The 25,620-nt window shown below is 43.9% G+C and overlaps 2 protein-coding genes across 6 annotated transcripts; both read left to right on the forward strand.

The window, feature by feature from the left end:
* The first annotated feature begins 69 nt into the window (after window positions 1-69).
* Window positions 70-15,974, forward strand: zc3h7bb (zinc finger CCCH-type containing 7Bb). 4 transcript variants are annotated; one of them, XM_062526539.1, is made up of 22 exons: window positions 70-282; window positions 1,175-1,235; window positions 1,327-1,363; window positions 1,487-1,684; window positions 2,151-2,309; window positions 2,513-2,593; window positions 2,790-2,849; window positions 2,963-3,005; window positions 3,145-3,383; window positions 4,376-4,679; window positions 5,207-5,265; window positions 5,500-5,599; window positions 5,828-5,989; window positions 6,327-6,532; window positions 6,944-7,044; window positions 7,729-7,910; window positions 8,235-8,311; window positions 8,691-8,953; window positions 10,378-10,483; window positions 10,817-10,925; window positions 11,343-11,476; window positions 12,230-15,974. In XM_062526539.1, exons 2-22 carry the CDS (start codon window positions 1,177-1,179, stop codon window positions 12,263-12,265), a joined length of 2,715 nt encoding a protein of 904 aa, XP_062382523.1. In that variant the 5' UTR covers window positions 70-282; window positions 1,175-1,176; the 3' UTR covers window positions 12,266-15,974. The 4 variants fall into 4 exon arrangements, with proteins under 4 accessions (XP_062382523.1, XP_062382522.1, XP_062382525.1 ...); XM_062526538.1 differs by having other exon boundaries at window positions 70-268; XM_062526541.1 differs by having other exon boundaries at window positions 70-268; window positions 3,145-3,374.
* A 751-nt stretch (window positions 15,975-16,725) lies between these two features.
* On the forward strand, window positions 16,726-24,763 carry tefa (TEF transcription factor, PAR bZIP family member a). 2 transcript variants are annotated; one of them, XM_062526543.1, is made up of 5 exons: window positions 16,726-16,934; window positions 20,400-20,756; window positions 20,941-21,149; window positions 21,726-21,937; window positions 22,351-24,763. In XM_062526543.1, the coding sequence occupies exons 1-5, from the start codon at window positions 16,862-16,864 to the stop codon at window positions 22,370-22,372; spliced, it is 873 nt and encodes a 290-aa protein (XP_062382527.1). In that variant the 5' UTR covers window positions 16,726-16,861; the 3' UTR covers window positions 22,373-24,763. The 2 variants fall into 2 exon arrangements, with proteins under 2 accessions (XP_062382527.1, XP_062382526.1); XM_062526542.1 differs by lacking the exon at window positions 16,726-16,934 and adding an exon at window positions 18,901-19,174.
* The last annotated feature ends 857 nt before the right edge of the window (window positions 24,764-25,620 follow it).

Here is a 25,620-nt window from a genome sequence, read left to right on the forward strand (position 1 = left end):
ATACTCAAACATTCCTCCCTTTAGGACCAAGGGAAGCGACCAAATTTATCGAGTGGAATAAACTTAAGCGCAACTTGGTGAAAACGACCAAGAGTGAAATCTCTCACATGTTCCGTCCAGATTTAGGAGCTTGTATGTGGGACAAGGCGACACTGTGAAAGTATGATTCTGGAGGAATTTAAGCAATAAACTACATGTTCACCTAGTAGTTTCGCTGCATAAAGGATATATATCGCTCTAAAGCAGCTTTTGGACAGATTTATCCGCGGTGGGTTGCTCACGGTAATTTAGCTAGCTAGCTTAGTTAGCATGCACAGCATTTAGATTCACTTGGAAATGCTAGAATTGAATTGGTTGCATATGTATTGTTTGTCTTGCAATAGAAATGACATGAGCGTATTACTGCTCTGCATCATTTCCAACATGTTAACAATCAGACAAGATGAGCTACAACTACAATTGATTTGCTAGCTGGCTAGTTAGCTAGCTAGTTTAGCCGACAGCCTAGCTTGAGTTCGATGTCTATGATATTTTCTACATTTCGCAATGGAAACTGAAATGATTTTGTAGTTCGTGGAAATGTTCAGATGCTTTTATTACCTTGCGGGTATGCGTCTAGGCTGCCCTTGGTATGATCATTATGCGATTAAATCAGTCCGTAAATGCATACATTGTAGCCTTGTATGTAAACAAATCCAAACTTGACAGCATAAGCTTGCTAGCTCATGTTACCAAGTAGTCAGTTGTGTGCTACTAGCCGGGCAGTATTTTGGCTACATTTGTCGAGCAGACATAGCATTAACTGTAACAGGTATATTTTTAATACCAGTCTCGTTCATTGCAATATCTTAATAGTTCTCCTGCAGGATCGTATTAAAAAGCACATTCATGTTGCGGGATTCACTTGCACATCAGCAAGTTACACAGGATGTCGGTCAAATTGTTACGCGAGGGCGGGGATGGTTCATAGCCTCGCAAGCGGTTTGTTAGGCCTAGGAGTTAGAATATAGTAGATTTTTTCCTCCTTTAGTGCTTTGCAATGTAGGTTATCATGTGTGTGTCTGACAGATAGTAACGCTAATGTATCGGTAGCACATCAGATCACGGCGTTGAATGTTTTCTCAAAGCACAGTTTGTGTAATGACCACTGGCATTTTTTTTTTGCCATTTTTAGAAATGGACCCCGAGCGACAGAAGAGGAAAGAAGAAATTCAAAAAGCGCTGGGTTTTATTCAGTAAGTTGGAATAAATGTCAGCTCATTAATGTTCCTGCAATCATGCTTTTATGTCTATTATGTTCAATCATACAAACTCTGCTTGATGTAGGTCATCATTGCCTTTTCCTGAACCAGAAGGCTATGAGGTAAATATTGCTTTTCTTTGACCACCTAACTCGTGCTCCTGAATGAATTTTGACCCTGGGTTCTAGGACCAGTAGATAGCCTATAGTTATCTAAAACAACAGTCTTGTCATTTTCCCACCCAGGCATTTTTGACTCAGCTGGTGTGCAATCTCCTGGATGAGGGAAATGCAACATTTCGGGATGGGGAGTGGAGGCAGGCTGCAGTGAACTACGGTGAGGGGATCAATGTGGCCCGTTATGCCCAGTCTGAGGCGCTGGCCATTCCCCCCGAACTGCTGGAGAGCCTCTACGTAAACCGGGCAGCCGCTCACTATCACATTGTGAGTCTTTCTCAATTTGGAAACAGAACTGTTGTTAGATGTGTCATACTTAAATACATCTGGAACGTCACAGTGGATCGATAACCTGTCATATGTGCTTGAAGTGCTCACAGGAAACTCTGAAAAAGCCACCTTACATGTTACTGTGTTACTTTGCTTTCACTTTCACTCTATTGTTACCTGTTTGATATCCTGAGTGAATACTCTGAAAGGCTGTTCTGTTGGTCATGTTTGTTCGCAAAAGTTGCTTTGTTCGTGGTTTTTTTTATGTGGCTTGATTATTGATTGGTCTCTGTGGGAAATCACCTACCTACTGTATAGCACTAGAAATGTAACATCACTACTCTGTATATATTTGAAATTACAATTAACCATGTTTCCATGTCAAATTCATGTAACAGTCCATCACTATCCTCTCTCCTGTGTGTGTGTGTGTGTGTGTGTGTGTGTGTGCGTGCGTGTGCAGGGAGAGTATGAGCGTGGTGTGCAGGACTGCGATAGCGCGCTGTGCGTGTTTGAGGGCAGTCGCCGGGCGCTCTACCGCAAGGCCCTGTGCCTCCGCGACATGGGCCGCCTCCGTGAGGCGTACGAGTGTGGCACAGGATGCCTCCTCACCGCCCCACAAGTAAGTGACTAAAGAATTAAATATGTGTATGATTATTTATGAGAAGGGAATGCGTGCCTTTTCTTTGCATATATTTTACGTGCCCTTTCTCCAATAATTTCTCAGTGTTTACAGTCTACAGTTTTACCTGTTTGTTGCAACAATGAAGAAGAAGATTAATATTTGTATATTTTTTTCCCCTGCTCTCTGATTTGCTTTTCCAGGACAGACAAGTGAGTGAGCTGGCCCAGGAGTTAGCCAATAAACTGGGCTTGAAGATCCGCAAGGCTTACGTCAGCCCACAGGTGTGTGTGTGTGTGTGTGTGTGTGTGTGTTGGTTTGTGCCTTTCAATGTGTTTTGTGTGTGCATGAACAGTTTCAGTAGAATGGACACTGAAATAGTTTGGCTTGCTGTGCATTTGATGCGCACAGTCCCATATGGTTTATATATAAAGCACAATTCATATCTAATGAATCTTTGCGGGAAATGCTTTTGTGCAGGTGGACTCAAGTATGGCTGGATCTGAAAGCAATGGTGATGGGACTCCTTCCCCTGGGGAGGTAGGTGATATCTGTGTTGCATCATGATTTCCCTTGACTAATTTTATAACCTGATTTAGTAATGGTGCCTAAAGGCTTTGATGGCAGCTTACTTTTTTCATTCTTTTATTTAGACATCCTCCAATGGCCTTGAGTCTTTAAGTGAAATTGGATCAGGTGAGTACTAGCAGATTTATTTTATTGTTGTAATAAATTGTGTTCTCATTTTAAGGTTATGTGCCGTGAGTTGCACAATGTTGCAAAATGAGATTTCCTGTTCTCTCCCCCTTTCTCTCCCCTCCCTTCCTGTCTGCAGACATGTCCAGTGCTCAGTGCATCCCTGCGCCGCTGGCCACGCCCATCCCCGTGAGCGACGACGCCGCGCCGCGCTCCCTGTCGCCCGGCCTGCCCCCGGAGACGCCCGAGAGCCCCGGGCAGGGCCTGCCGGGCAGCGTGCAATACTCGGTGCCCGTCTCGGAGCACATGGGCGACTGCGCCGTCATCGAGGACATGGACCTGCTGGACTGCCTCCCCAAGGGAGCTGAGGTCAGCGTGGTGAGTGACCTTGCTGCGTTTCTCCTCTGCACCGCCCAAACACACAGGATGGAACCAGAGGGAGGGAGGGAGGGAGGGAGGGAGAGAGGGAGAGAGGGAGGGCTGGAGGAAGAAAGAGTGAGAGGAAGGGAGGGAGGGAGAGAACGTGGGAGTAAGGGAGGGAGAGAGAGGGAGGGGGGGGAGAGGGAGAGAAGAAAAAGGTAGAGGACAAGTGGGAGGAAACGGAGCTCATAGGGAATGCACAATGAGTAAAGCTGAGTGTAAGATAGAAAGGAGAAGAGAGAGAGAGTGAGCAAGGAAAGAAAGATAAAAAGAGGATACAGATAAGGTAAAACAGATAGGGGGAGGATAAAGAGAGGAAGGGAGCTGGGAGAAGGTCAGAGAGGAGGAGAGAGAGGTACAAGGCAGATGAAATGATGGACAGTGTGTGAATGGATGATGGGCATGTTGGGGTGGGGCTGGTAGACGGGAAGGAGGACAGGATATGAGTGCAACAGGAGGAGGAAGACAAGGAGTAGAGCGAGAGTCAAAATGGAGTGACGAGAAGAGATTAGAAAAGGAGAGGTGGAGGGGGGGAGGGAGGAAGAAAAAAGAGAAGAGAGAAGATGCTGAAGTCATCTGCACTCCACGTCATGGCATCTTGTGTTGTTCTCGGCAGACCTTAAGTCTGTCGGGAATCAACAGCACACCCCCAGGATGACTCAGCAGCGTCTCACGTAGCAGACAGTAATGTGACCACTCGCCATTTGTTTGTCTTCAGTTCAAGACTTGATCGTAGTCAGGACATTTATTGTGACCGCCACTGTGCACCCAATATATGCTGTTATTTTATTACTCAAAAAGATAAAGCATTATAACCTTTATTTATTTATTTATTTATTTATTTTTAATAAATACTTACCCTGATCACCACCCCAAGTTACTCTCTAATGTCAATTGCTGTTTGTTGTGCAGCTGTTAAATGACCGCTGTGCTTCTGTCCCCTTCTCCAGAGCCCTGTCCAGGGAGCTATCCCCACCAACCTCCCCAACACGGCGGTGGCCCTGCGGTCGGCGTACCCCTCCGGCCTGCCGGCGCCGTCGCCCCAGCTGCCCGCGGCGTACTTCAGCTCGGCGGTCAGCCCGCTCTCCCCCCTGGAGCCCTTCACCATGCTGGCCCAGAGCGAGGCCTCCAGTCCGAGGCTGGACTCGCTGGGCTTCGGCATCGGAGCCGGGGCCACCGACATGGCGGGGAAGGGCGGCGTGGGGTCCCCCGAGTCCGGAGGACTGGACTCGCTGTCGGAGTACACCCTGCCTGGTGAGTGGCGTTAAGACGGCCTGTTTTTCTCGTGTCCTAAAATTATGCTGGTCAGTGTTCAGACCAAGGGCACCAGCTGACCTTGCATGTATAACAGCTTTGATAATGCAGGCAGTTATATCTTGCAATTTAGGACCTTGAATAGCTGTGGTATTGTTTGTGAAAATTAGTTAAAGCACTGATATTGTCGCTGACAGTTTTAATCTTTACTTTTTTAGGCGTCCTTTTAAAATGCTACCCTATGAGACCTTTATTTGAGTAGACTTTATTCCTATGATAGTCATTGCCATTGGCATAGACAATGTTTATGTGAGGCACTTTGCACATTTTACCATATAGCTCACCGTATCAGTTAGTTTGAAAGATAAGTAATATGGGTGGTGACTTAACGACCATGGGAAATTGAAGGTTCCAAAGCCAGACCAGTAAAGAAACACTACCCTAAACTTTATTGCCGTACATATGACTTTGCATAGTGTAGTGGCCTGTTTAGTTTGCTGGCTCCTTATTTCTCTTTTAACCTTTAGGGGGCAGAATCAATCACAGTTTCATCCCAGGACTGCGCAACCACAACGCCTTGCACACGGTAAGTCCCTGCTGCTATAAACACAGAACATTTGTCAATCAGTTCTCTATTGGAAATTCAATGGCATGTTTAGGACTTCCTCATTTTGACACGAGCCCCATGTGATGAATGGAAGTTGTAATTCGAAGAAATAACAATAACCCACTAATAAAATGTCCAGAGATGGCAATGGCCTGAAGCAGTATGCAACAGGAACCGGGTATTTTTGTTTTAGTCATCTTTTTTCCCTTTCAGAATGGTCCCGCTGCCACCAACCTCTCCTTGTTGTCCAGGAATCCCCTTGCTGCCACACATGAGTTTAGACAGGCTTGCCATGCCTGCTACAGCCGAATAGGTACCCAGAATGGCTGCTACTTGCTTATCGTGTGTTTGGAGGGATTATTTGACCTCTTTGGACTGTTTTTTTTTTTTTTTGGCTAATGTCAAGTGCAAAATATTTTTTTACACATTTTACTTTGTTCTTTCATGTTTGAAACCAAATTGAAGTCAACTTACCCAACTACTGTAAATGTGAACCGATGTTGCACAGTAGTAAGCAATTGGAGTGTTTCCCATTACTCAGGCCCCCGGGTCATGGACTACAAGTACCAGCCAGAGGCGGCCCATCGCTGCAAGAGAGACGTGCTGCTATGTCGCCTCAAGAACTCCGATGACCCCACATGGAAGAGGGTGCGACCTCGGCCCGCCCGCAACAACTTCCTGGGCGCTTTTGTCCTCTGCAAAGGTAGGAGCGTTTGCTCTGACAACATTCAACATTAGAGTGTACAGTACAGTCGTATTGATTCTAAAGCATCGTGTTCAAGTGATGTAATACAAGACTTCAAGAATCAAATGCTGTTTTATTTGGAGAAACATTGATTTGCTCTCTCCACCACAGCCCATCAGTGATGCTATTATTCCATTCCCACGTATCCAAAAAGGACTTTTAAATCTGACCTCTGGTCAGGTCACCATTACTTAGTCTAGATCAGGCCAGTAGTTCTCCTCCTCTCATCCCTCTTTTCTACTTCTGTCTCTCCTCCTCTCCTTCTCTCTCTCTCCTCCGTTCCCCCGTTCTGCAGAGGTGCAGGAGCGGCAGGAGTGCCAGTACGGGGAGAACTGCACCTTCGCCTACTGCCAGGAGGAGATCGACGTGTGGACGCAGGAGCGCAAGGGCGCGCTGAGCCGCGAGCTGCTCTTCGACCCGCTAGGCACCAACGAGCGGCGGGCGCTGAGCGTCACGCGCCTCCTGCAGCTGCACATGGGCATGTTCATGTTCCTCTGTGAGGTAGGGGACGTTCGGTCCTCGCTAGGACACTGCACACGAAACACGAAACATGCGATATGCACACACAGTATGGCGTCATTATGGTGGGGGGTTATCTTGCTTGTTTGTATAGACTTTGGCTTGTCTGTCTTTGGCTTTGTCAGCATCGTTTTTTTTTCTCCTATTTTTTTCCTTCCTTTTGATCTTTTCTGAGACGTTTTACTGTAAATATTTGTGTCAACAAAGTTTGCCCTTTGTGCTTATTTAAGTGTATCACATTAGGGTTTTACCATGATGTAATAGAAAGGGTGTGTGTGTGTGTGTGTGTGTGTGTGTGTGTGTGTGTGTGTGTGTGTGTGTGTGTGTGTGTCAACTTGGATAATCAGTCCTCTCTATCTTCTGTCTGTCCCCTCCATTCCCCTCGGCCCTCAGGAATGTTTTGACAGTAAGCCTCGCATCATTAGCAAGCGGAGCAAAGAGAACTTGGCCGTCTGCTCCAACCTCACCGCCCGCCACCCCTTTGACGATAACAAGTGAGTAAAAAGCGCCGCTGTTCCTGGCCCCTGCTAGGAGTTCTCCAAAAGCCCACTTATCGCTCTCCCTCCTAATGGCTCCCAAATTCAATTTCCCCCGTCCTTTTTTTGGTTGGAGGACATCGACTGCTGTCTGCTTTCATCTCCTGACTCTTCTCACTGTGTGTCCCTTTGTTCTGTGTTCTCCTTCATCTCCGCCCTGCACTTTGCTTTCCCCTCTTCCCTACAGCATTGACTTGTTTGTTTGTGTGTGTGTGTGTCTCCTCCAAATGTTGTCGGTACTCTACACGTTTCCTCTTTTTCTTGTGCTCTGTTCTTTTATCTCAACTCGTCATGCCATTCTTCTCCTGTTACTCCGCTGTTGTTCTGTCTCTGCTCCTCTACTCAAGTTTCTCCCCATGCTCTCTTTCCCATGAGGCTTTTCTGTCCATTTCTAGTGTCTGCCTCCCTCTCCTTGTCTGTGTTGTGTACCTTTCAACCAGATGTTCTCTCCTTCTTTCTCTCTCTCTCTCAAATGAGCTTTATTGGCATGACTTACAGTAGAAGAGTAGTGTTGCCAAAGCCATCGTCTTTGTCTGTCTCTCTCTCTCTCTCTCTCTCTCTATCTCTCTCTCTCTCTCTCTCTCTCTCTCTCTCTCTCTCTCTTTATCGCTCTCACGCTCTCTTTCTTCTCTTCTCTCCAAGGTGCCTGGTGCATGTGGTGCGTTCTGCCAACGTGCGCTACAGTAAGGTGCGCCCTCTGCACCCGCTCTGCCAGTTCGACGTGTGCCGGCACGAGGTGCGCTACGGCTGCCAGCGCGAGGACAGCTGCTCCTTCGCCCACTCCGTCATCGAGCTCAAGTGCTGGGTCCTGCAGCAGGACACGGGTGCGTGCTCTCTCTCTCACACACACACACACACACACACACACACACACACACACACACACACACTCTCGACACACACTCATCCTCACCCTCACCGCATCCTTTTCCTGCTCTCCCACACACTTATCACTGTCTTATCATTAGAACGATCATTTGTGGTGGGTTCTACTGAATGGAATTATCATATTTATGATGCTAGTAATGACGCCTGGCCGCCCTTTGGATTTTTATTGAGTAATATCTTTACTGTGTGTGTGTGTGTGGTGTGTGTGTGTGTGTGGTGTGTATGTGTGGTGTGTGTGTGTGTGTGGTGTGTGTGATTAGGCATCACCCATGAGGAGATGGTGCAGGAGTCTAAGCGGCACTGGCAGAGGTTGGAGCAGAACGCACAGAGGCAGAAGGTGAGGCTTCAGAGGCCAAGGGCACAGTGGCGTCAGTTGTGCCCAGTCATTGTGGGCGCACACACGGTCCTGTGGGCTAGTGTTACGGTGCTACCAACACACTTTACCCACTCTCTATCGTTACTCTGGAATGGATACGCTTCCTGAGTCATTGCTGGTGTCTCATCCCCTTGGTGTCTGTTTTGATATACTTTTCAAATGCTTTTTAAATGCTTTCTGCCTTTTTATAATGCTCTCGGTGTTTTATAATGCTTTCTGTTCCCCTCTCTTTTGCCACACTCTCTTTGATTATTTATCTGCTTTCTTTCATTCAATCATTCATTCTTTTTTTCTTTCATTCATATTTTCTTTCTCTTTCTGTGTGTCTGTGTGTCTCCAGCCTCAGCACATCCCTCAGCAGCCCAGCAGCAGTGGTGGCGGAGGTCCCGGTGGGGTCGGGGGCATGGGTGGCGGAGGAGGCGACGGTATGCTGGGCATGGGCGGCGGCGGAGGAGGTGGCGGCGGCGGAGGTGGCGGAAGCTGTGCCCGCGGCCGAGGCCTCAACCTGAAGATGAAGTTTGTGTGCGGCCAGTGCTGGAGGGAGGGCCAGGTCAACGAGCCCGACAAGCAGCTCAAGTACTGCACAGCCAAGGCCAAGCACAGGTAAGATGCCCTCACCTGAACCGGCGGGAGGGAGGTGGGGAGGGATTTGCCTCTGAATAAGGCTATTGGAAAAAACGTCTCCTTAATTCCAAATGGAGACACAGAGTTGGCTGAGTTGATCCAATGTAGTTAAGAGCAGGTAAAACTTGAGGCTTTATTCTGAATGTTACAGCAGATCTCTAAGCACAGCACAGTGTTGCAAATTGAATGTACTTTCTTGTCTGGGGTCAGATAGTGATGTGGCCTTCCTGGGTAGATTTAATTAAGCTGTGTCTGCTGGGGCGAGCAATTAGTTAGGTACACCATTTGGTGTTCTGTCTGCTGACAATAAAGAAACGTTCCGTCTCAGTCAATTTTATGGCTGAGACGAAGAGACCAGAGAAAGTATAACCTAAAGAAAATCATGAAAATCTAACACCTATGATCTGATTGAGCTATCCTTTTGTGTTTTGTATTTTTTGTATTTTGTCTGCTTGTATGTATCGGAGAGAGAGATTGTGACTGATAGTCTGATGTGAGTAATTGAAAGAAGAGTGGGAGATGTAGGGGAAATGTGATGGCGTGTTGTTTTCTCAGCTGTTGTGGTGGAATAAGAATTCGCCTGTGTCTTCTGGCGTAGTGACTCAGCAAAGGTTACTCTGGTAACTGGAACAGAAATGCACACAATGGACTCTTACAAGTCCAGAGCCCAGAGAAAGCTTTTATTTTCATTCACTCATACTGCAAGTGAACTACAAGAGTATTGTAGTTGGCCAAAAAAGGAGTCTACAGTTGAACTTTAACATAAGTGATCGTTTGGAGAAAGTTTTGAGAAAATCTGCTGTAAAATTATACGTGTTATACATTAACAGACATACTTTGTGTGTAAACTCCACGTAAAAGATAGATGACTACAGCAAGTACCTTATCTTTCACATTTTATCTTTCCTTATCACTATTTCAAATGGATCAGTGTCTCGGCTCCCTTTAAAAGAATGATCTGTACGACTAACCTCCAATGGCATGGGTGTCTGGGACACAGCAGTAAGACTTTGCTCCGACAAAACGGGTATCTGAGCGAAAATAACATCCACGTCAGACCCACACCCTGACCGCACGTACACATTTATTTTGCCTACAAAGTCATATGTGGAGGTTGTTTTACAGCGTAATATTGTGGGGACTGATTCATGATAGATGTATAGAAATGTATTTACCGGTATTACAAAAAAAAACCCATTTTTTTTCCCCAGCTAGCTATGTCCCAGAATTCACCCTAGCAACAGTGGACTCATTTTGTCTTGACCCATTCCATTTATTGATTTGTCTGTATATGTCGTCTCCTGTCTGTTTTCCGTATCACTTGTCACATTTTCTACTCTCTCTCTCTTTTCTCTCCCTCTCTGTATCCCCCCCCCCCCCTTCTGTTTTCCTCTCGTTCCCAGCTGGACTAAGGAACGTCGGGTGCTGTTGGTGAAGTCCTTTGAGAAGAAGAAGTGGGTGGTGGTGCGGCCGTTGCCTTTCTCGCGCACCTACCCTCAGCAGTATGACGTGAGTCCTCACTCCCCACTCCCACACGCAGACTAGCTGCTAGTCTACCAGCAGGAAGCTGGTTGCGTAAGGCTGCGGCCTAATTCGGCCTTTTAAACTCTGGGTCTCTCTTGTCTGAATGCGGCTTCTTGTGTTTGGATCAGTGGGCCTTTAGAAAGTCGTGGACTCGGTCACAGTCTATTTTTCACTTGCTCTTTTGGTACACTGACTAAGATTGACACTAGACACACACACACACCACACCACACTATACCACGCCAACAACAAGCCTGGTATTAAGACATTTACTCAAGCTTCCTCAAGCTTTATGCCACCTGTCTGTGACTTCCCCAGATGTGTGTCCACGTCATGAAGCAGAAGAAGTGCCACTACATTGGGAACTGCTCCTTCGCTCACAGCCTGGAGGAGAGGGACGTGTGGACGTACATGAAGAATAACAGCTGTGAGGACACCCCTCCATTTCCTCCTCTCTCTTCTCACTCTCTGGCAATCCTTCCTCCTTTCACTGGTTTCCTGTGCTGCTTTTTTTTTTTCTGTGTGATTCTGTGTGTATATCTTGGCTATACGTGTGTATGAAATGATTGTGCCCACTGCCACATTACGTCAAATACACTAAACATTACATAAAGTGCCTAACACTATGTCACTAATGTCAACACTAGTGCCTAACGTCACTAATGTCACTATTTGACACTAATGTCAAATATTTCACATGTCTCTGTAGTACTCTGAAGCTCAGAGCAGGACATCTGTGTCTTACTGTAACCTTGTCTGTGACATGTCTAATTTTGTCTGTGACATATCTATCTATGTCATACCTCTGACGTGTCTTTTGTTGTGTCTGTGTGCCCGTTCACAGTGCGGGACATGCAGCAAATGTATGAGATGTGGCTGGCGCTCACCAAACAGAACCGCGGTTCCGACGGAACGCTCATAACCCCGCCCCCTGAAGAGAAACAGATCACCATGACAACAGATTACGGAGAGTCGATAGTGAGTAATGGGAGTTGTCTTGGAGTGACTCATGCCATTCCTGGTGCATTTATGAACTTGAAATGATTTTTAGCTTTGGTCTTTTGCAATGTTCACAAATGTGCTATGTTTCAGATCTTTTCTTATTCTTTGAGATAACTGGAGACATTGGCATTTATTACTTATAGATAGCATCCTACTACATTGTAATCTAGAATAGACCAATTGGATTAAACTAGTTTTGTCCGAGATTGCCAGCAGTTTTGTCCTAGATTGGAGCTACTTTGTTGTGCTGTAGGCGGGGGCTACCATCAGGAGAAGGGGTTGAAAAGCCCTGTATTAGAAAGTTCTGGAACAGGGTGATCAGATGTACATAGGACTTAAATTCCACTAGTGGCTGTAAAGAAACAAAAGAATCCTTTGAGTAACTATGTCTCCAGTTCCCTGAGTCCAAGCACAGTATTTGTCACAGTACAACTAAATCAGCAGATTATATCATAGCTGTACCACATGGCTGAAAGCCCCCTTTTGAGTGTTCTTTTTCTTGCATTCCAAGTTTTGCTGTGGTTACAGAGATACATAAATGCAGAGTCCTCAGGTTCGTTTTAGTTTAGTTAATTCTGGAGTGGATATTTGTGAGTTTATTCGTGTGTGCGTGTGTGTGTGTGTGTGTGTGCGCTCATGTACATGTGAGCAATTATTATGGTTATTATTTATATAACACTCTCGAAAACCCAAGTCACAAAGTGCTGTCCATGTGTTTCCTGCTGGCAGGCAGGGCGTAGGTTGTCGGGCGGCGGTGACCTGTGACCCCGGCCAATGCAAGGAGGAGACGCTGGCCACTGGGCAGTGAGAGGGGATGAGGATTCCTGCAGCAGCAGCATGAGCCTGCCCCACCCCGACCCCCGTCCCGTCCCGATCCATCCCAGCAGCAGTTTGTAAGACCCCCCCCCTCTCACCCCACCCTACCCCACACCACCCTCTGGCACCACCACAAATTTGGAAAACTTCAGGAACCCTCACATAAGGCAGAGGCAACACAACCATCAGTAGGACCAAAATGTGCAAAAACACCGCAGCACACGTACACTGCAACACACACACACACACACACACACACATAAATGCACACACATATACTTACAAATGCACACACACTCACAGTTCCTCTCAACATCCTGCCCCTTCCTGCCCCTTCTTTTAGATACACCTGCTTGGCAGCACTGCTCAGAGATAAACGATAAAAGCCTGGCATAAAAGCCTGCGATATGTGGGGACAATCTGATTATCAAAACCCTCTCTTTTTGTAAAGAGGAAATGATGCCAGAAATTATCTTTGTTTTTGTTTTCTTCCTTCTTTTTTTGAATATAAATACTGCTCTGGTTGTCTGCCATATTGGCGGAAGAGTATGAATGTATTAGCCAACCAAGGCCATAATGAGGACGTTTTTTTTATTTTAAAAAACAAAAAACAAACCTCAGACACATTGAGAATTGTGGAATGTAATGTTATTTGGCAAACCAAGGTGACTCTTGGGGAAATTAGATTTCATGGTAAAACACCCCCGTTAACCCCCCTCCCCCCAACCACCACCCAAACCCCACCCTAAATCCTACTGCACCCATTAAATTGACCAAGCTGGCGTATCATCAAGCTGCTTGCCAACCCCCCACCCCTTTCCACCTGTCCCCCCCCGGGCCTTGCATGAGTGCGTGTGTGTGTGTGTGCACTCTTTAACCTGTCAGAGCCACAGGCAGGAATGCGGATAATTGCCCACTTGCCTGGGCACCTCAGGCTCTCGAGACTGAACCACAGCAGCCATGTTCATTTTTTTGGCTTAACCTTGCCTCTCACTACTTGGTGAATGATCCGTAGATAAAGAAACTTTTTCTCACATAAGCAGGCCGACATTGTCACCCCGCCCGTCCTCCCCCCCTACACACACACACACATACAAAAACCTCTGAGTGGCTGCTGACAAAACCAAAAGGGAGCTAGGGCTCATTGCCATCCCTGATGTCTGTTACCGTTGGTTTGCCCACAAGTTCAAAGTATGGCCTGTCTGAGGAATGTGCAGCCCTCCAGTGTCAACACTGTCTACACTGGCAAAGCCCTCAATGCTGTGGAATTTGGAGGGATTGGAGTAGGAGACAAAAAGTAGTCGAATAATGCACCGTTTGATGTGCCTATCTATCTAGAGTTATACCCATTTCCAAAATATATAGTCAAGGCATGCCTCAGAAGTCCGAGCAAGCTTTGTCCTTATCTACGTTAGAAAGGTATGTGGAGGTATGTCTATATTCACACACATTATACACATACATATACATATTTACAACTATCGCTATACTACTAATGATTATTGATAACTTAGCCGTTAAGCTTAATTAAATATAACCTGACCTTGTATTGATTACATAGAAACTCTTGTTATTGAGCTATGCTATATGACATGTATTGCTGATTAGATGACTAGTGAACTTTTTTTTTGTTTTTATTGCTTCTGTGAGGGTCATTCCGACAGCCTTGAGCAAGTTTTTGATGGGCTCTGCAATAGTAAGAATATCGATGTTGATGGAAAAAAAAACAAAAAAACAAGGTGTCTTTGCATGAGCAATTGGTGGTTAACATCAAAGGAAAGCATGGCAGTGTCTTCTGCCAGGTCTGTTGGCATACAGGATAACTTTAATGTGTGGAGGCCATGCAGCAGCCCTTTCCAACGGCTGCGTCAGCTGCCGTCTGTTGACCACATGCTTTATGACAGACCTATAGAGTTCGGCTGCTTTTGGAATGGCCCAGGTGTATGCTTCACTGAGGGATTGTATTACTACTATTATTATGATGATGATGACTATGATAATGATTGCTCTATTATGACTATTTCTATCCTCTTATATGCCATTGATATACGTATACGTTAATTGCGATGTATAACTCTCTCTTTATATATATTATAAATATTATGTATCCATGTATGAATATTATACTTAACAGTAAATAGATGTCCATGTATGCTAAGTGGGCTGTCCAGTGACGTGCTGATAGAAGGGTGAGGGGGCACTTGGGGATAGTTGTTGGCAGATTGAGTGGCAGTGTTGGTTGCAATATGTTGGTTTTCTGTGTGACTTGCCCAGCGCTGTTGCACAATGAAGTGCCATAAACCCAAGGTAGATTGGGCCATTGGCATTTCTTATGATCATGGTAAGTTGCATAAGTGCGGCCAGCATGGTAGTATACATGTTATAAACTCACCGGCAAGAAGAAGGAATAGAGACTTCTGACAATAAAAGCTAAGGGTGATGGTTTTGATTCTGTAGTCAGTAAAAAAATAGTGTTTATTCTCTAGTTGGAAAGTTAGTAGAGTTCTTCACCCCCCTGCCCCCAAATACCCTGTGATGTTGTAACAATGCAACCATTTTGTACCTGAGTTGCATAAGATGCCCTGTGACTGCACACAAAGCATACATTGATATTTATGTTTGTCTGCATAGCGCCTTAAACAATATATACATATACAATTATAAAATGCCCCTAACATATATAATCGTACTCTTCCAATATATGATAAAAATTATATATATATATATATACACTTAGAAACTCATATAAGGAAAATAGGTAACAGGTGATGGATGTGTTTGTAGTGATTTTCTTTTTCTCCGGTCGTTTGCAGAGTGTGGCTGTCTATGTGTGCAGCCTCTCTTAGTTCCCCCTATAAAACTCTGTCCTGATAAAGACCATCATGAACTAAAAAAAAAGAGTGAGGGAGGCGAGACAGCAGAGTAGTGTGTCGGCCATGGTCTATTTCCGTTTATGATCCAAGTTGGATGAAAGGCCTGGTGCCCCCACGTTTTACAAAGTCATATCAGAGAACTGGGATGTCTTGCCGTCGGCTGAGAGAGCGAGAGATGGAGAGCACTTGGAGAAATTATGTAGAATCACTCCCCATGACCCTGTCCGTCCCTTCCCAGTTAATTTTCATGACTCGTTTGCTTCTTCTGAACATGGAACAAATCTTTTGGGTTCATTTCGGGAGTTAAGATCACACGTGGTTAGACGACCTATGTGTTCAGCTCTTCCAGCTAAAAAGGGAGATTTGTTTTCTTTTCTTTTCTTTATAAACCAGCCAACTCAACATACACACATTGGCAAGATTACTCACTTACCACCTATCATGCAATTTCTTTAACAGGGTGTTCCATGTCTAATTTCAAGTCCCCTAATGTAGGTTACGTTTCAACTATGTTCAAACGGATAACAGCTGAGAAGCTCACCTAGTTTTTATTACGATTCTATTCAGTGTCATATTTGGCTGTAAAGAATCAGTGTTTTCAAAAAAGGTGAAAAACAATGCCTCTCTTTTTTTGTACTGTATTTTTACATTTGTTTTTGTTTGTTTGTTTTGCCTTGTTTCGTTTTTTCATTTCTCCTTTTTTCCCTGGTTGGAAGATAAGTATGATCACAATGGACCAAATCTCATGGAAGTGTTTAACAATAAAGAATGTTTTAGAAAAGAAAGTTGGTGTTTATTTTGTGAATTGGAATGGCTAGGCTGAACTAACACTGCAAGACCTTTGCTCCCAATTGTGCCACCTCTTGTTTACTAGCAATAAATACTTTTGTTGCACACCTATGATGAGAGTAGAAAATGACCTTGCGTAGGGCATATGCAAAACAGCCCTTGGCTTTAGTGTTGATATGGTCTGGGCGGGGAGGTCACCGATTCCTCGCCACGTTTTTTCACCCGTTATTTAACCTAGAATGGAATGCAAACTGTCTATTTGCGTGTTGCACTTGTAATAATTGAAAAGCTATTTAGCAATGAGAGATCATTAATGTTACAGTTTCGAAATATGGACAGCTCGAAGTATGTGGTAGATTGAGTGAAAAGATTAAAGATGCAGAGTCACCAAGACGTTCTTGGGCATGTCACGTCGATCCGCGAACATGTTGCTCTCTGATTTGCACGTTTGATTTTCATATTAACTAATGAGAACACCACATTTAAGAAAATGTTGGTCTCTATTTTCCCTGACACTGTAGGCTACAGAGCTGACTTATTTCGTAACATCAGTTTTTTCGCGTGGCTTAGGTAACGAGAAGTCTGATGACATTGGTTTTTGCTACAAAAATGGCGTTGCGTATAACCAATTGGAAACTCGAGAACGTTTCAAGGAGGTGTTTTTTTCTCCTACTGTGAGCATTGGTTGGTCAGAGACCATATGATGGAGAGTACGGTAAGTGTAGGCGGGACTTGTTGAGTAACCTATTGATCACATTACGAACCTCGAACCTTGTGAGTTAAAGAAAAGTTTGAAAACTGACGAGTGACATCTATTTGACCCTACAGACGTTACATGTGAAAACCTTAGCGTTAGTGTCTAATAGTCAGTTTGTACCCCAGGATGTCTTCAGAGATTCCGGAGATTTTCAAAGCCTTGCTTGAGTATCCATTCTCAATCCCCAACTTTGATGACGGTAAGAACTAGGCTATACATTCAGCAACATGCTCATATTTGTGGACGCATTCTTACGCTCGCCCTGCGTAAAAGTGATACTTTCTTAGCTCTGTCGTACACGTTGCCTCAAAGGAGACGCCTAACCCACAGTGAGAAAAACAATCTTGCAATATACTCATGAAGTCTATGTGGAAAAGCAAAACATAGGACATCTTTGGCTAAGAAATCCGAATGTCATATTTGGAGTTAAAATTGCCTGTCTGACGTGTGGAAGAAGAAATTGCCTATACAGTTTTGTAGGCTGTATATCTAATGCAAATGTAACGAAATGAAACATGCGTTTGTATCAACACTCAATTGCTGACTCAACCACCTGTGGCTGTCGCTGAGTTGTTGGCAGCTGCGTCTCATGAAGTTGCGAAAATGAGAATAAATATAATTTTGCAAACATGAAATTGATATTTGGAATTTATAAACGCTTTTGTAGCTGGTACTATGTTGTCTTGGATGGATGCCCATGCTTTTTGGTTCTTCATGCGATGGTTATAGGTCACACACTGATTCGCATTACGTAACTTGAAGAGAAGACAGATTTTTGCATTAAAATCGTTAAATGATCCTTAGAACCATGTTCAGACGACAGCACTTGTAGGCTATGTCAACTGCTACATCGTAATCATTCGCTTAATGAAACCTAATTAAACATTTGACAGGGTCGCTGAAGTGTTTGTCGAATTAGGTGGTCATGTGCATGTGAGCTTGCATAGGCAATGGACAGTTTCTGGAAAGAAGACGATGATTGTAGACTGTAAGAGTATTGATTGCATGATTTCAGGTCTAGCATCAGATTGGGCAAGAGGTCCGTTTTCTGCGTGTATAAATCGTGCGTTATTTCGAACGTGACACCGGTCTACCACTTGGTTACGCCATGCACTCGTCTGGATATAGCTCTGAAGAACACATACATAATAGCATAGGCATCATGCGCAATGTGCCCCAAGAAAGGCTCAAGCTGCATACCTTCATACATGTGCGTGCTGTGGAACAGCATGAACAATTTGGACAGCTATTGGGTGAATTGGTGCTAGCAAAGCAATTAAGTAACTGCAATTGGTAGTATGCAGATGCGCATACCCTAAAGTATATGCCTATTTAAATCATAATGAGTTGGTTGTAGACCACAACCAAAAGTAAATGTCCTTCCTGCCAAACTAAAGGATATCTCTCGTGTATTTTGTTATGTAACCCATACACTCTGGAACGAGTGAGGGCTGATTTGGTGAAGGATATCCTCACGACTGTTGTCTTATCAATAGAATTTGATGTAGGCTGAATAGTCTGAATTAGCTACGCCATCAACAAGCTATAAAGTCTACCGCCTGGGTGCTGGGTAAGCTACCAGCTAAACCAGACGGTGGGCCTACAGACAGCCGTCATAGCATAGGGTCCCTCATAGCAAGGTGATATGACCAAGCAGGAGTTCACACAGCTGATCACTGCAACACCCATTGTACCCCGCCAGAGAAGCCAGACCTATAGGGGCGTGGTGACACATTTACGTAAATGTGTTTACACATGTGCGGACACGTGAGTTGTGCTGTAGGGTACATTTCGCACATTTGGGCAGTAGGCGGTCGGAATATAGGTTAATTCCCTCTACAGGCCAAACATTTCATTCCACTGTAGGGTAAATGTATATCCTCGAAACGACTATTTCCCTTTACCAGTAGGCCTGGAAAGTGTTCAGAATATGACATACATGTGGTTTAATTTGCTATGGTATTGTGCGTAATAGCCTAGGAAAATAGGCTATGTAACGTATAGGTTAGCCAATGAGCATTCATTGAGTGCCATTGAGAGGCGGGTTCTTGACATATGCGCTCTAATATTTAAATAAGGAGGACACGAGCAGCCTATCCGAAGCCTGCATTTATTTATTTATAATATAATAGGCGCGGTTTCGCTTGAATATTGAATTGGTAGAAGCTCTTAGTCGGGTCAGGTTTGGTGGAAATGTAGAGTGAAGTTGCCTTTGCCAAAACCCGGCGCGTATTGGATAGAGAATCGTCGATAATTGCTCATCCTTTTTAAAGCCTACTTGGCCTATTTTTGGAGTTAACGTTTACGTTTGGAGCTCAGCAATGTCTATTGAACCCATTACGATTACGCTGGAGACAGACTCCACATCTAGTTCTTTCCCACTGGCTTTAAAAAAAATTCTTGAAATACCCCCGCCGAATCTGCTGGAAGGAGACGATGGTAAGCCTAACTGTGTGTGGTTTGTGGTCGTTGTGTTAATTTCACAAGCCAGACTGCTCAGAAAAGATGGCAGAATAGTCCTGATATATCTAAACCATATATGGATAGGTCTTATTGGCTCTCTTAATATGGACTACACGGGCATCTTTCTGAACACTGTTCGGTCAAATGTTGTAGCACAGTCAAAGAAGACACGTCCTATGATGCTGGGGGGAAGGGGATGATGGCGAGGCTGTTTTGTAAGCATGCGTATATACGGAAGCTTTATGGTCATCTGTCTACAGCTATTAGGGCATGCTTACTTGGGTTTGGAACAAAGGACTGGGTTGCTTATAACGTATGTAAATAGCCTACTTGACGTGTTTTGACCAGTTATGTTTCCTTATATTTCCTTTATCGAAATTAGTTTTATGGGTTGTGTAACTCGTTATGGTTGCTGATACATCTCCATCCACTGGGGTCGCACTTTGTCGGAAGGAGTTGGGGACACCAAAACTGAGTTCAAAAGCACACATTTGTCATGTATACGTGTGAGTGAAAGTGAGGTTCCTACTGCTATGAAGAATTCAACTTTAGATCAGTCATTTTCACCCCCTTTACATTTGTTATTCAAATGCATCTTGGTCCGATCACAAGTGGTCAGTTTAAAAAGACTAGTGTTTACAGTCACCAAGACACTCAAACACTTTCTGAAGTGGTCTGTGGCACATTTGAGAGGCATTTGTTTCCATAACAATAGAAATAATACTTGCTTTCTATTTTAGCTTTTGTAGTGTAAACCATCTTAGCGCTCTAAGAATGAGGCTAGGTGTATGCCCAAACACCAGAGCTGCCAATGCTTCTTGATGTGTCGGTGTGACTTTTGCAGTAAGGAATGTAAGGACAAATGGTCACCTTGGATACATGTGTAAATAGCTATGTGCCTCGGCTGACTACTTGTGATTTGATCATACTGTATGTGCAGTCAAAAAACAAATGTAAACAGGCATACTAATGTTGTGCCTAAGGTGATGAGGTTAGTACGGGTAGGCTTCTTGATTTCAATGTTAAGTAAAGCGCAGCCTCTTAGCTCCTGAACATATGTAAATGTATGTGTTGGAGATTTTACAGGTTATATACTGTATACTATATCTGTATGCTAGATCCATGATCATGTTTTTGACTAAACCTCTACATCTTGATTAGACGGATTGTACTAATTTCATATTCAACTTGGGTGTTTCAGAAAATGACAAAGACAAGCTGTGCACGGGAGATGTCTCAGAACTCCTGGGTTCTGTCACTGGGCTGGGCCCCTCGGCCTCCTTAACCCCTGCCATCTGGGACAAGACAATCCCTTTCGATGGGGAGACCCTCCACCTTGAATACATGGACCTGGAGGAGTTCTTGATCGAGAATGGCATCTCCGCTGAAGAAGGAACTAAAAAGAGCCCAAGCAAGGAGGAGTCCGTGGCACAGGCCAAGACATCTTCCTCAGTGTCCACTGTGGTCAACAATGCCCAGCCATCTGCCTCTGTCCAACTGCTTCCCATTCTGGAGCTGGACCATTGTCAGGAGGAAGTCATCAGTGACGATGCCACAGGTCAGTAAGACTGTTCTAAAGAAGTCAAAATCTGTGTGAGGCTATTGTACGGAATGCCTAACATTGCCCACTGTGGGCATTTTAACTTCGAAATTAATGCTCTAAACATCAATCATGAATAAGTCAATCAAGGGTCATACACTCTTGAGTTGACCTTGTCTTGACCTTCCAAATGTGACTATAGAGAAGGACCGCATGACTCCGGAGCCTGAGGACCCAGAGGAGATCGAGGTGGATGTGAACTTTGAACCCGACCCAACTGACTTGGTGCTGTCCAGTGTGCCTGGTGGTGAGCTGTTTAACCCCCGCAAGCATCGCTTCAAAGACGAGGACCTCAAGCCGCAACCAATGATCAAGAAGGCCAAGAAAGTGTTTGTACCTGAAGAACAGAAGGTGAGTAGTGTTAAGAAATGTCTATGCCCATCTATCTATCTTGGATATCTATATTGGAGAATAACTGTGTGCACTAAGCGATATTGTGTTGTAAATAACGAGTCTCTAAAACTATGTGATGGATGAAGATGGATAGTGTTGCGTCCTCGTTATAAACGTATTGTCCACAACATCTGAATGTTCTTACAAACGTTTACTCATCTGAGGATCCACATTTTCCTCACACTCGTACACAAGTTTTTGGCATGGCAACTACTTCCATTTTGCTATAGCAGGATCACTTCTATCACTAGCTTACTATCGAACGTCACATGTTGGAAGGTGCAGGTTCAAGGTGCAGGTTGTGCCTATACAATTTTCTGTAGTCTGATTAAGATTGGCTTCATACTATAATTTGAGATCAAGGTGAATTGTGTTATGAAGCCTTAGCACCTCCATGTTGTATTTATTGCGTAAGTTTAAGAGTGCGATTGCGTCAATTTAGGAGTGTGATTTGAGGGCAATCATAAGCAACCAAGCAGAGCTTTTCGCTTTTAACCAGTGTAATATAATGCTCTTTTCTTTCGTTTATCTCAGGATGATAGATATTGGGAGAGGCGTAAGAAGAACAACTTTGCAGCAAAGCGCTCCCGTGATGCCCGGCGACTTAAGGAGAATCAGATCACAGTGCGGGCGGCGTTCCTCGAGCGGGAGAACACGGCGCTGCGACAGGAGGTGGCCGAGCTCCGAAAGGAAAATGGCCGCTTCAAAAACGTAGCGACTCGCTACGAGGCCAAATACGGAGCCCTGTAAGTGTCTTCAGAAAGGCCGTTGCCGGAACACACACTCAAATGGGGCAGGCAGTCACCTAACCCCCCCCCCCATGCAGAACCCACTGCCACTCCACAGCACTGTAACATCACAACTAAAGAGTCTTTGTATCAGTGCATTATACACTTTCTAGAAATGAGGGGAGCTCCTGTGTGGAGAGTAATGGCTAGACGAGTAGTATTATCTTCCAGTGACACAATGGCACATTATGTTGCTCGGTTAACTTGCATTGTAAGCACATTGATGGCAGCGTTAGAAAAATGTAAACAACGACATGTGTCTGTATATCAACTTTAGGGTGTGTTTATCAATTTGAAAAGTCAATGGCAAATCTGGGTTTCAAACCATGCTCTTCCCCCATGACTTACCCCTGTTTCTCTTCTTTTTCAAGTGAACCGGCGGAAGACCTCTAGATTAAAGTTCATGTATATTTTTATGGGATCGGGGAGGAGGGGTTGTTCACCTTACCGAAGTGTAGCGTGTAAGATGAATGGGGTGTAGACTGTATAGAGCTCTCGAAAAGACGAAGAGGATGAAGAGAAGACTGCTGTGAGTGGGTCGTTAGCTGGATTGTTGGGAGCTGAATGAATGTGAGCTGTCACTGTGATGTGACACAGCATTGTCTTTCATGGTTATTTTATTGTGTTCTTTTTATTTTGAAACATTTGCCTGCGTTAATGTTTGTACAGTGTCTTGGATTTTAAAGTCTTTTTTTTCTATTAATACAATGCAACAATTTCTAGCCATGTTTTGTTCATGGCAGAGGACTGGTTTGCGGGAGGGGGGTGTTAAAAATAAGATGAGCACCAAGCTCTGTTTGTATTGATAGGCCATGGCACAACTGGCTTCAAAGTAGGTTTGTCAGTTCTATCTAGTAATGATCACTTTTGCTTCCATGTCACCTTACTGGTTTGACTCAATTTTCAAATATCACTGTCGGGGGGATGAAAATGATGTGAATCAAAGCAATCAGTGACCGACATTAATGGGTAGTTAACTGATGCACATATGTAATTTATTCACTGTGTCTCACAGAGCTGTGTTTAAATGCCTTCGTTAGAGGTAGATACGCATGGTCCTCCTGGCCAACATGCTTGCAGTGCAGTGTTGTGTACAATCTGTCTATCTGTGCTGTTTTTTGAAACTGCACATAGAACCTGATGTTTAATTGTGAAACCATTTATCCGATTTGTCCTGACTGTCAGTGAACTGTTTGTCCAGACTTTTGTTTAAATGCATGTATCTTCAAAACTCACTTAGCCCAAGAGTTGATCTCTGTAAAGATATAAGAAGAAAGCCATTCAGACCAAGTAACTTCTTCACATGTAAACTGCTATGGATTCTGGCATGTTTTACTTACTTTCTTATAAGTGGGTATCGTTTCACAAAACTGTATTACTGACTTGTCCTGATAACTACTGTCCTATGTTAAAACCAGAAAAGACTGTTTTTCAGATTTGTGCTCCACAGGTATCAGATGGACTCTGAAATATTTCCTGGTGAATCATCCGAGTTTTTTTTGTTGTTTTCCTTCTTGAAATGGACACTTTTGTTTACCCCATATACAGCAGAGCCATGTGCTGGTTCACCATTATACTCTGGGATCTTTTGGAGGTCAGTCACATGACTGAAGGACATGTACCATACATGTGAGAAGCCTCCTACTATAGCTCATGTTCCATATTGAGCGTAACACACGCAAGTGGCCTCAACTGAAATAGAACTGGTTGGCATTTTGATCATAGTATACTGGGTCACAGGTCAACCAAGATTGTTTCCTCACCTCAGCAACCGACATATCAGGAAATCCTCGAAATGCATTTCTTCTGCCGTATAAAGAGGGTGGCACTGTCTCTGCAAGGACCTCAAACCCTCCTCAAGTGTCTTAAGCTGACTCCACACAGCACTTAAATTGGCCTGTTTACAACAGGCTCCGGCATGTAACATATCAGGAACCCATAATCAGATTCTCAGTTGGGGCCTCCGTTCTCTTCAGTCAGTGTCTTTCTGTTTGTTGCCATTGTGTCAAAATAATGTGCTTCAGTAGTAAGATTGAGATCAGTTTAACTTAAAGTAGACTATGTTTTATGATGTCATTGTCATAATCAAGGATTGTTATTTATCCTCTGTGCTAATTTAAGTGGCCATGATGGTGTAGCGTCTCAAAAAAGGGAAAGCAGCAATTCAGGCGAAATTGCTTAGTCAAATTGAACTCTGGGATGTTTGCAATTAAACCTAAAATTACATAATTTTAATTCTTCAGTAGTTAAAACTAGTGCTGTAATCAAGTCTTGACTCTGGGATGTTTGCAGTTAAACTTACAATGACATTTTTAATTCTTCAGTAGTGAAAATTGTGCTGTAATCAAGTCTTGATTGTGGAATAATTTTAATCTTATCTGAGGCTATAATTGTATTGAAAGTTCAACAGTTTCCTTGTCAGACGTGTGCCTTGCCAGCATATCCTCAGTGTCCTCAACTTCTCTACAGTTTTCTATATACACTCTTTGAACAGTTATCATATTTCTTATATTGGGCTTCCATTCAGTTACAACAGCATTCAGAGCAAGAGGCATCAGACTCATTAGCAACCTCTCGAGCTTCCTGGCTTGCAATTCTGGCCATCCTTTTAGAGTATTTTTCTTTTTGGTTAATTTTGTAAGCAATAGGTTCTTTAAAAAAAGAAAAGTCTGTTATACAAGCAGTCTTTCAAATTACCCCTCTGGTTTCGTTTTGTATAAAGCAAATTGCTCCCGCTTTTTCTTGTAATGTGTTGTAAATATTAATTAAAAACATTTTACTTAATTGTGTTCATCAATGCATGTTTGTCAACAAAGAACTATGCATACCTTTCTTCCCTTACTTCCCTCATATCTACTTTATTAATAACTTAACTTGGCATGTCAAAGCCAGTACAAACATGTCCTGTTATGTATATTGAAAACCCACCCATTCTCCCAGCCTGTGTAACCACTGTTATGAATGTGGCACAGTCTGCAAAGCATATAGCTAGCATACATAATTCTATTCTATATCTTAAAGGATCCAATTATACATGTAAGAGCTCAGCTAGGTACAGACATGATGGAAAAGTGCTTTTGTAAGCAGTGGGAACTGTAGGTATGTACTGAATTACAGTACGAGAGGCTGTCATGTGATGTAAGATTTCTCACTCAACAGAATTGGACTTGTCCCAGTTAAAGGTACGATATTAGGTCAGTCCACCAAGAGTGTTCTCCTTAAGGCTTGGGTGAGGCAGTGTAAGAGGATACATCTACATACTGCATCTCGTAGCATAGATCAGTGGTTCTTAAACTGGGGGTCAGGGTACAATTTGAGGGATTGTAAAATTATCTTTTTTTTTTGTTGAAGATTTTTAGATCAACATGTTTAAAAACAGATCTTTAGGAGCCATAGGTGTAGGCTTCCAATTCACAGTGTTTCCATAATGTTCCTTCAAAAGTGGATTCTCTGCTAACGCAAATTCAAACCTCTGCCTCTTGCAGTGATGAAATTCCAAGGCACCTTTTACAGTTTTTTTTACCTGAACATACATTTCCCAAATCATTTGGATGGCACATAACCTCATGACGACATGACGAACGGCACTTCTGCCATTGTCTGAGCAGTCCTCTGTAGGCGATTACTGACCTAGCAAACTT

This window comes from Sardina pilchardus, chromosome 22 (assembly GCF_963854185.1).
Source record: "Sardina pilchardus chromosome 22, fSarPil1.1, whole genome shotgun sequence".
NCBI lineage: Eukaryota > Metazoa > Chordata > Actinopteri > Clupeiformes > Clupeidae > Sardina > Sardina pilchardus.